General features: G+C 37.5%; 1 protein-coding gene across 1 annotated transcript in view; it reads left to right on the top strand.

Annotated features, from left to right (window-relative positions):
• The first annotated feature begins 2,985 nt into the window (after positions 1-2,985).
• TMPRSS11A (transmembrane serine protease 11A) overlaps positions 2,986-11,947 on the top strand; it is a 78,026-nt gene continuing 69,064 nt past the window's right edge. The window contains exon 1 of the mRNA XM_082629509.1: positions 2,986-3,237. Within this exon, the coding sequence (XP_082485635.1) occupies positions 3,227-3,237 (11 nt within the window). The 5' untranslated portion in view covers positions 2,986-3,226. The remainder of the gene's footprint in view (positions 3,238-11,947) is intronic.

The following is an 11,947-nucleotide window of genomic DNA, read 5'->3' as shown; positions in this document are numbered from 1 at the left end:
GAGACAGAAATTGGGGTTTTTAAATACAAGCCAAGGAACTCCTGGAGCCACCAGAACTAGAAGAGGCAAGGAAGGGCTCCCTGGCTCCCTTGAGCCTTTGGAGGGAGTGCAGTCCTGATGACACCTTAATTTCAGACTTCTGGTCTCCTGAACTGTGAAGTATTACATTTCTGTGTTTGTGGTCATTTGTTACAGCAGCCTCTGGAGCCTAACACAATGATGTAGGAAGCAAGGTCATCAGCTAAGAGTGAGAAGTGAAGGGGTTTGAGAAAAGAGGAGAGGTGAGAAATTGTTGACCAGGAGTGTGGGAAAGGGAACAGCCTACGAACTATAAAATGACTGTCTGCAGCACTAAGGGCCCACTTTAGGATCACGGACAGGAATTTAAAAATAGATCAATCAGTTTGTGTTTTTCTAGAGGCCGGTTTATCTGCACAAGGGTACAGGTGAGGAATCATAAAAAGTTGGCTTTATCCAAGGTTATCTTTTCATCAAGAGAGTACAAAGTAAAAGAGAAGTAAAGGAGTTGATGATGTATGTAAGGAAGTAATTTTAATAAATTTTTTTAACTGCTCTAATCTCCAAGTACCCAAAATGTACCTTGGCACATCATAGAAACTGGGAAAATATCGATTTAATGAATTACTGAATGCCATGATGTTACCGTGTTAGGCTTCTCTGAAATAACCATCACACAATGGAGTTTGAGCTACTATGTACAATGACTCCTAAGCTATGTGATGCTTTCCATCTGTTCATTTCCAACATGACAACACTTGTTTGTCACCTGGTATCAGTCCTGTAATTTCCCCTTAGCAGAGAGAGGACAAAAATATCAGTTGAAAAAAAAATATCATTCAGAGAAATATCTTACATCTCACTCAAGAAAGGCATATTGCTATTGTCTCATGATATAATCCTTATGCAGTATAATAGATTTTAGTATTCATATTTCAGTATTTCATATTCAACCGGTTAGTCCTCTACCCTCCAGTAAACAAAGACTCGGAAAGCTAAGAAGCCAGATGATGTCAGGGCCTATAGAAAAGTTCCAAGCAAACTTCTTGCCATGTTCTGCCATGCTGACATTCAGGGTAGTCATCTTTTGATCTCAGTACAGTTCTCTGTTCAGTTCTTATATATGCCAGTTAGTGTGGGTGGCATATTACATGTACTGTTACATTCATTCCTACAATAGCCTGGAAAGCTGTTTTTAATTTCATGTACAGACGAGGAAGCTAAGATGCAGAAGAGCCAAGCAGCAGCTATGTGGGGAGCCAGGATTTACAGTCAGATGTATCTCCCTCCAAGTCTGGGCTCTGTCTACCAGGGCTTCTTCCACCAACAATGGAAGCTGTGATTTATTACCAGATATCGTGCTAGGCAGTTCCACACACATTATGTTGTTTAATTCTCATAAAAGTATTGCACATTAATGGTATCAGCTCATTTCATATAGAAGGAAACTGATGCTCAAAAGATCTAAGTAGCCTGTCCAGGTTCACATAACTTTCAGAGTGTCAGAATTCCATTCAAAGTCAGGACCCATTTCATTATTCCATGAAGCACTCTGTCAAGAACAAAGGAGGGAAAAGAAGGAAGGGAAAGAAAGGAAAATAAAAGAAAGGGATGAATGAAACTATGTGTACTCCTTGTATAGTTCAATAGGATATGCTTCATTAACTGTTTCTCTCTTAAATAGTAGGAAAATATACGCATATAAACTACAGGCCTAATAATAATAATGCTTAATATTTCTGTGGTGCTGCAATTGCACAAAGCACTATTCTAAGCCTTTTACATTTATTAACACATTTACATTTCAAAAAACCCTACAAGGTACTCACTAGCATTATTCCTATTTTACAGACATGGAAACTGCTAAGATTTGAACCCTGGCATTCTGATTCTAGAGTCTATGCACTTAAAGCACTATGTGGTACTAAGATTATTTCAATAGTGTTAGAAGCAATTTCCTTAAGTGTTAGAAGCAATGACTGCTGAAAACCTTTATTTAAAGTAGTGTTTCCCTTTAAATGGGTATCACTGGGTTGTAAGATCATAAACAAGGCTAAACACTAAGTATATTCATAATTCATGTAGCTGTTAAAAAGAATAAGGTAGGTAGATCTGTGTCTCCAAACACAGAAACATCTTCTAAATATTAAGTAAAGAAAAAGCAAGTTGCCCAAGGGTGTTTGCATCATGACATTGTTTAATTAACACTCATATATGTTTTTCTATGAATATATGTGTGTATGTGTCTGTGTCTGTAAATGCTTAGTATGTTCCATGAAAAGATGGACCCTAATAACAATGGTTGCTTCTGAGGAGAAGGAAATAAATCATGATTAGGACATGGTCAAACAGAGTTTCAGCCTCATTTCTAATGTTTTAATATTCACAAAGAGTTGGTATTCATGTTGTCTAATTGAAAATATTATTTGTTTCCCTTATCTTCTCTTTTTATTTTCTTCATTATAATAAATCTCTCTCTCCCTCTCTCTCCCTCTCCCCCTCTGTGTGTGTGTGTGTGTATATATATATACACACATACACATATATGTATATAAATATAGAGATATATATGTATAAATATATATTACATAAATATAAATTAAATTACACTTATTACATTAAGTCATTAAGGGAAAAAATCTGGTTTGATATGAATTTATTTGTATGTACTCTGAGAAATAGGTATTTTTTAAAAGTAAAATGATTATGTATTAATAAATTCACTGTACCCCTGATACATGGAGATAGCTGTTTTTCAACAAAAATTTAAGGAGTATTTCCTGAGTCATATTATGAATCTTGGTTTTAAGAATATCTGATTGTTTTTATTGAGAGCTTTTTATGTGAAGGTTTCTTTAAGATATTTGTATACCTGCCAATAATCTTCTTTAAACTCTTAATCCTAGTGCATTCCTAAAGTATTTCTCATTCAAATCCCTGAAACCAGTTCCTTCTCCTTTAACAAAATTAGTCAATACCAAAAAAAGAAATATTGCTTTCTTGTTGGGACTATGCTGCCTCTGGAGCTATTCTATGGGTTGAGGCTTCTCTGTTCAGACTTGTCAAACTAGTTTCATTTCAAGTACTTGTAATTTGTTTCCTTATGTCTTCCAGCCATAGACCTCTAATATATCGAGATGTAATATAATGATTAGAAAGTCAGGTTGAGAGGGCACAGACCTCTAAGATCATATTCTTCCTCTCACAGATGATGTATCGGTAAGTTCAGTTTTGTTTAGTAATGGCTTGTTTGCTCTATTGTCTGTCAGTGGCTAGATCCCCGGAATGTCGGAGGACTGCCTACATTGGATGTTATGAAATTTGTGGAATTATTATAGCAGCTGGATTAATTAATCTCTGTAGTTAAAATCAATATTTTTGTATTAAAAATCATTATTAACATTATTTCATGTCGCCAAGTTCAATAGTTGGGATTTTAAAGGAAGTTAATGAAAAACTACATCATATTGTTGTTTTGACTGCTTCTGATTTTGGAGGGGGGTGGGGGAGAAAGGTGTTAATTTGTTTTAAGAAAAGCCTCCTTTCAGTAATCTGACTAAACTTAGCTTCTGTAACACTTTTCTTCAGCTCCTTTTCCTCATACCTTATAGTCAGTCATTGGGAACTAATGCAGATTGGGAGGTCAAAATCTGCCGAGACACCTGCTTTCATAGATATTTCAGGACTTCTTGAGGGGAGAAAGGAGACGAGATCCTGATTAGGGAAACTGTTTACTCTCTAAAATTTTTCCTGTTAAATATTAAAGAGAAAAGAAAACTATAAATTATTTCAAGTTCTTTTTTTTTCAAAGTAAGGTTTGCCACATGCAAAGGAGAGGAAAAAAATAAGATTTCTTGGCATAACCTTTGATACAATTAAAATAGTGATTTTAAACATCAATGACAATAATATTTCAAGATTGTTTAGATGTATGCCATTTTCAAAACATTTTTACACATTTTATTTCATTTAATAGTCAGGACACCCCTGTAAGATCAGCAGAACAGTTACCAACTACCATTTTAAAGTGATGAATCTAAGAGAAACAGATCTTAAGGGGCTTCTCTGTAACGACAGAGCTGTGATGTCAAGATCAGAGCACTGCAACCCACAACTCCTTAAATCCAGTCTTCCTGGACTCTTGCAGCCTCTCTAGGTGGCAAGGATTCCATCTGAGGCCTTTCAGAGATGAGAACTTGAAACTAGGTTAGTCCCTAAATTAGTGAACTTCACTGGGCTTCCTTCCCCACTAACAAAATGCACATTTGGATCAGTCCTTTAGTGAGCAAATAGTAATTGCCAGAGGGTCTCTGACATCCTTAGGCAGGGTCTACAGTGCTTCACACATAATTGGCACTCCACATATTTGTTGTACAAATTAATGAATAAACAAATGTAAATATCTAGCATTAGTGTTTTGCTTATTAAAATTCATTGAATTTGAAAATGCATATTCCATGTCTATGGAAATCATGATATTATAGAGCAGTAGTTCCAACCTTTCGTATTTCATATTCCCCAAATTATTCTTTTAAAAAATCAAGTCTCATCATTATGGACACCAAAAGCCTTCTTTTCTAATGCACATTTATGTGTTTAGAGGAATGTTTTCAGTTTAAGGGAAGTAAATTATAGGAGTAATATTGGGGGTCAGTGCAATTCTTCAGGACATCCATGACAAAGAAAGGGGACAGTGAGAAACACTGAACGTTTATGGTTTCTTTAAGATAAACTAATGGAACATTAATCCAGGATTTGAAGGATTTGCAGGAGATGGCCAGGCAGTCTTAAGGATTGAGGGAAAGCAAATGCTTAATAATTACTATGACACCCTATGTCTCACCTACACTAATTTGACAGTACATTCTATAGTCGTGTCGGCCATCCTTACTTTTCCACTAACAAGAAACTCAGTGTGGAAGCTGTGTCAAAGTGTACTTGATTCATATCTTTGCTGTTTCTGGTCTGTTGAAACTTGGATCTGTTTTCTATGGGTTTTTGACTCTCCTCTCTACCTTTCAGAGATAGTATTTAGTGTTCCAACTTTGCTGTGAATATCCATTTGCATTTGCCTTTAGCAATATCCATACCCCTACTCTTTCCTATAAATTGATTAGTTGGGTGATATAATCACTGAAAATCTCAACTATTTCTCTTTTAAAAGATAAAATATCAAATGACTTCTTCATCTGAGATTGCTGTCCTGTTCTCAGATGACTGGCATCTCTCTCTTCCTATTGCCATTATTTTCAGCATTGCTTAATAAATGCAAAAAGTAGATTTCTCCTTGTCATTATCCTCATTTAGAGAAAATGCTTCGCAAGCACTCATGTTGTACATTTTAATTTCATTTTGAATACTCATTTAAATCAACTTGCTAATTTGCCAAGTTCATTCTCTAATATACTCAAAAACTATATCTTCAGACTTAAAGCCAAAATAACAAGGTAAAACCTCCATGTTACTTACTGATCACTAAACTTTGTGTAAATTATCAATTAAATGTTACTGTTTTGTTAGTTTTTGGCAAACACATAGTGCTTGCTGGGTGCCACATATGCATATTATATTACCTCATTTAATTCTCACAACAATTCTATGATTAGGTACTATTATTATCTCCATTTTATAGATCAAAAAGTAACTAGCCCTACATCACAGGCTAATGAGTGGAAGCTGGGATTTGAGGCAGTCTAGAACTCAAGCCTGAGCTTAACTATTAGGATATCCTGTTTTTTTCTTTCTCAAGAGAAAAAAATCAATTTTTCCATTTTAATTTAACATTTGAGTAAGAGATTCATAATGTTAGTTATGCAGTAAAGCTTTATCTATATATGTATTCATATCATTGAAATTTAAAGGCTAGTTTATAGTATCCTTTTCTTTCTTTTGCTTTTCTTCTTTCCAATTGTCTGTCATACAAAGAATAATGTATTTGTAGATAAAATAGGGAGGCTGGCAAATATGTATACAAAATACTTGGAAACCAAGATAATAGAAATTTATGTTCAGATAAGCATATATGAATCTATAGTAGGTGGTAGTTTATTTGTAATTACTGTAATAGCATCTACCATTTATTACCTATTTACAAAATATTCATCATTTTCCATATATTATCTCATTTATTTACAATCCTCATATAAGTTAACTATTATTATCCCATTTTACATAAAAAGAAAGCAGCCTTAGATCATAGAGTTATTGAGCTTTAAACCCAAGCTATACACACTATCTTACCCCCAGTACATTCATAACTGTGCCTCTGAAACATCTGGGCAATGACAGGAAATTGACCCACTACGGATACAAAAATAATATAAGCAACAACTGTAGTATTATTACTGTAGTATTAGCATACTACTAAAGGCTTTCACATTCATTATCAGAGTGACCTGGTTATGATGGTACTGATAGACTTGAAGTCAGAAGGATAAGGCCTCCCCTTAGCTTTGTAACCTGTGTTGATTTTCCTCTCTGATCCTCAGTTCCTCATTAGTGAATGGTGATAAGACACACCTCACCAAGCTGTGGCAACAAATACATAAGATAGCTCCTATGAAAACTCCTGACCCAGAGTAGGAATCTGATATGTGCTAGAGTCCTTCATATACTCATTTCACTGCCTCACATCCTTGGGTAGTATTTATTATCACCATTGTACAAGTGAGAAAACTGAAATTCAGAGAGGTTTCATTAACTTCTCAAGATACATGTTAAAGAGTTATAAGCATGGACTGAAGCCAAAGTCCTTTGACTCTAAAAGGTAGGGCAGATCTGCAATACAAATAGGCCTAGAGAAGGTTTGTCCAGACAGGTAAAAACTTAAAGGAAGTTAAAAAAAAATCTTTGTCTTGGAAAAACTGTGTTTTTCTTTACTATCACACTACTACCACACACAATACTTCTGACATCAGCTGGGTAGGGTTTTCCCCCAAGCAATTCTCCAACACCAGCTGGGAATCTTACAATTCAATTCAATTATGACACTAACCAGAGTTAGTGCAGGCCCCACAGGTTAAGGGATCAGTCCCATAAGACTGCCCGTGCCGCCACTTCAGATGTCAATCCCAAGTCCCAGTTGTTACCTGTGTTCCTGACTGGCGGGCTATAAAATGGAGCTTCCTACAATCCCCTCCTCTGATTTGATTAATTTGCTAGAGTGACTGCAGAACTCAGGAAAACAATTTATCTACTAGATTACCAGTTTATTACAAAGGTTATTAAAGGATATGTATAAACAGCCAGATGAGGCAATATATATGGTGACGTCTAGAAGGGTCCACAATGCAGGAGATTCTGTCCTCAAAGAGTTGAGATGCTCCCTCCTCCCAGCACGTAGTTGTGTACACAAACCCAGAAGCTCTTTCATCATATACAACTGGAATTTTTGTGGAGGCTTCATCACATAGGTATGAATGATTATTAACTCGATCTCCAGCCCCCTTCTCTTCCCAGAGAATAGAAGGGGGTGGTGGAGCTTAAATTTCCAAGCTTCTAATCATGGCTTTGTCTTTCTGGTCCTCAGAAAGACTAGCCCCCATCTTGAAGCCATCTAGGAGCCCATCAAGAGTATCTAACTGGAATAAAAGACACTGCTATCACCCAGGAAACTCCAAGGGCTTTAAGACCGCTATCTCAGGAACTGGGGCCAAAGACCAAATATTAGAACAAAAGATGTTCCTAGTGCTCTTCATCACTTGGGAAATTACAAGGGTTTTAGAAGGAACTGGGGGCAGAGACCAATATATATATATATATATATATATATTCTATTATTTCATAATCTTTAACTCTCATTTTTGTTACCTTAATGGAAATTCATTATTTGTGATATTTTAAATATTTATAGAAAAGAAGTTTACAATACTTGTTATCATCCATATGGCAGAGATTGAGACAAAAGCATTATATGTTGTATCATGAATTACATGAGGGTAGAAACCATATTTTATTCATCCTTGCCTCCCTAAGCCCTGCATGATTCCTTAAAACATAATAAAGTCTCAATGAAACGTTGTGGAAAAGAAAAATAGTTGGGTAAATGGACAGATGGATGAATAGTTGAATGGATACATAAAAGGACAAATTAAATGACAAAGGAGGAATAAGAAATATTGCAATATATGATTAATTCTCAGTAGTTTGCTAGGACATATTTATGGTATATAAGGCTCTACAAACAACTCATTTTGCACACATGCATAGACTCCTAGCCTAGACCTTAACCTCTAATCTGAGACATATTTTACAAACCTTAATAGGTGGGACTGCACTTTGTGTCAAAAACATGCTAGACTAAACCAAACACACACATCACACAACTCCATAACATCTGGTGCTGTCTACCTTTTCTAGTAAATTAGAACATTCTGTAATAAATTTGTTTTGTTAGTGAATCTCTTTTTCCCTTATTAATAGTGTACTTGTAAAACAGGATTTCCATTTCATTGTGTCACTCAGGGCCACCCAGGACACATTTTTTGTTGATTAACATTGCATTTAAAATATTTGGGGGATTTCCTAATATACTACCTATCTAAGCTTTCTCTTGTGGGGCCACTCCAAGATGATCCTAAATTCCAAAATGCTACTGGTATAAAAATTATCTACCATGAATATTATCAGGGTGAAATGCCCACTTTCTCAGCATGGCGAATTTCTAACAAGTGTGCAATATTAAGAAGAACAAAAATGCTGATAATAGCTCATATTTACATAGCATTTACTATGTGCTGGTCATTTCACATGAATTAATGCACTTAATTTTCATGGAAATCCTGTGAGGTAGGTATTAATTTCATCTCCATTTTACAAATGGGCGAACTAAAACAAAAAAAGGGTCAAATATGTTGCCATCTATTACAGAGCTAGCAAGTGGCAGGGCTAGGATTTGAATTCTGGTAGTTCAACTCCAGAGATTGGGCTCTTATCCTTAATACTATACCACCCCCAGTAGAAGTGAGTTCAATCATGTTGCATTAATTTAAACTAACATGTGACTATGCTCTACCTCTAATGCAAAATCTAAGTTCAACACTGTAAGGTCGGATCTTAACAGATGGCACCGCGAAACAGAGGAAAGCTTCAAGTGAGCTTTGTTAGGGGGCGCTCCCGGGCGAGGTTCACTGGTCCGAGAGAAAAGGGCCAGAGAAGTCGCACCCGGGCAAGGGTTGGGCGAGATTTTATAGGGGAAGAAGAGAAAGGGGTGTGGTGAATCTGGGAGGGTGCAGGGTATTCCTTATTTGGTGGCCTCTTCGGGTATCGTGGCGATATCTGGTGCCAGTTACATCAGTCTTGGGACCGCTAGTCCCGCCCCTCGAAAGGCGGGAAGGCTGGGCCGGGTGGAAAGCTCCCCCAGGTCAGTTCCTGGAACTGGGTGGTCCGGAGAGTTTCGGTCTGATGCAACCTGTGAATCTGATTGTGTTCTCCTGCCTCGGGTCAGTTGGCCTTACAAACACCATTTAAGAAAGACTTTGTGGGACCTCCCTGGTGGTCTAGTGGTAAAGAATCAGCCTTCCAATGCAGGGGACGCGGGTTCCATCCCTGGTCAGAGAACTAAGATCCCACATGCCGCGGGGGCAAATAAGCCCGCGTGCCACAACTACTGAGCTCGTACGCCTTAACGAGAGAGCCCACGTGCCGCAAACTACAGAGCCCATGCGCTCTGGAGCCCGCACGCCACAACTAGAGAGAGAAAACCCACACGTCACAACTAGAGAGAAGCCCGTGTGCCACATAAAGACACTGCCCCGCAACGAAAAGATCCCACATGCTGCAAAGAGGAGCCCACATGCTGCAATTAAGACCCAACGCAGCCAAAAAAAATTAAAATATAAAATAAAATGAAAGACTTTGTGCTAAACTAGCACAATAAAACTCCCTATTTTGCTTATATATGAAGGTGAGAGAATTAAATGCCAGTCACTTCTTAGAATAAGGCTAGAGAATGCCTCCTTACTGAACCAGGACAGGGAAACCTAGAAGGGATAAGAATCTGAAATTAATTTAACTCACTAGGGCTGGGTAGATGCTAGAGGAAAGACAGAGCTGCCAGGATTTGTAGTAAATCCAGCCCAGCAGGTCAGATGTGATAAGCAGTGAGTAATTGTGTTCCTGTCAGGAACTGTCAGGGGTGGGAGTATCCCTCGAAGAGGAAGAAGTACATCTATGCGGAATCCAGGAGAGGTATTCTCAATCCCCTTTAGGTCACGTTTTCTTCTTCCAGCTCAAAATTCTCAGTTTTGCTCCCTTTTTGCCAGTGTGCCTAATTTCCACCCCTGGGACCAGGGTGAAGGCATTTCCCTAGATACGTGAAGAAGTTGAGCCTTGTCTTTTCTGGCATCCTCATTTTCTTTTTCTGAGTCCCCTGAATTCAGCTCAGCCTGAAACTCTTCAGTATTTTCTACAGAAGATGTTCTTTGGTCTAGACTCACCGTGGTATTTTATTCAATTTTGCCCCTCTCTCTTTGTCCCAGCCCTCACGCCATTCATATCTGGGAGTTAAATATAGAAGGAATACCAGCAGTTTTCTTTGTTTCTTCTTGTCTTTTTTTTTTTTAACCTCCTGACAATAAAGCATTCCATGGAGCAGCACACTGGTGTAAATACATCTAGAGCCATGTTTTCAAAACTGTGTTCTGTGGAACATCAGACTCCCATGAGATACCACTAGATAGGATGATTTTTAATGAGCACATTTGGAAAACTTTTATTTCAGTCCAATTCATTAAATAGTATTCAAGTATTTACCAAGAGTCAGATAATGTATTTGGTACTGGGGTTGTGTCAGTGAACAGGATATATGCAAAAACCAAAGCAGAAATGCTGCCTCACCCTTACTCCCGTTTAAAACCATTAAAGGCTCTAATACTTCTAGAAGTGAGAATCCTATTTAACTTTCTTTAACCCATTTTTTTCCCAAACATATTTAAATATGGGAAACCTCCCTTTACTCCACTACCTGGGAACACCTCTTGAGAAATGCCTCAATGCTGTATATGACTTACTCACTGTTTTCAAGATCTTCTGCACTTTGGGGCAAGAAGATAGGTGTACACATAATATCTCAAGAAATAAAAACTTATAGGGAACATGTGGCAGCATGGAAAAAGTGTCAAATTAAATAAAAGCCTCCAAAGTTTACAGACAAGCCCAAATATGGTAATTAATTCTCCTTGTACATGCCTGCTTTCACAGCTCTCTTTCCTTCCTCCTCCTTCCTTCTAGATGACCTCTGCTACTGTCTGGAGAGGGATAAGGGAATACTAACTTCTTGAGAGTTCACAAGAATTTAAAGCCAGTAGAAAGGAAGAAGAAGTGAAAGCAAAAACAAATTCAAGACTTGACCACAATGGACATGGGTGGTCCCTCTGGTCAGTAAACCAACCTCTGCTTTCACTTCATAAAACTCCTCACCTGCCTCTTATGGTTCTTGATATTCCACACATTATTCATTTGGATTAATAGGAAGCCTGTTCTGTAAAAGGGAAAAAAATCACTCTCAAAAGAAAATATGATACTACAGAAGAAAAGGGCTTCTGAGTCACAGTGGCCAGAGCTAGGTTCTGCCTCTGCTTTTGGCTGCATGAATTGAGCAAGTTGTTCACCCGTAAAATGAAGATAAATCATTCTACTGAGAAGAGCATTTAAAGGATAAAATCAACATATCCTACGAAGTCAGCACTTACTAAATAGTAGCTCTTGTTCTTATCACTTTTAGTACTAAATGGTCATTCGAAAATAGTCACAGGAATATCAGAGCATATTAGGTCACCACAAAAAGTTGCTTTTCTGTAACAAATGACTGAGTTCAGCCACTCAAAGGGAATGATAATTTTCATTGGTGGAAGGAGAGTCTGGCAATTTAGTTCTATAAGAACTTTCCTCCAGGGATGGGAGCCAGGCTAGGAAAAGAGGAGCAAATTTT

The sequence above is a fragment of the Mesoplodon mirus genome (assembly GCF_964341445.2).
Source record: "Mesoplodon mirus genome assembly, chromosome: 2".
NCBI lineage: Eukaryota > Metazoa > Chordata > Mammalia > Artiodactyla > Ziphiidae > Mesoplodon > Mesoplodon mirus.
This window is presented reverse-complemented; position numbering and strand designations above follow the sequence as displayed.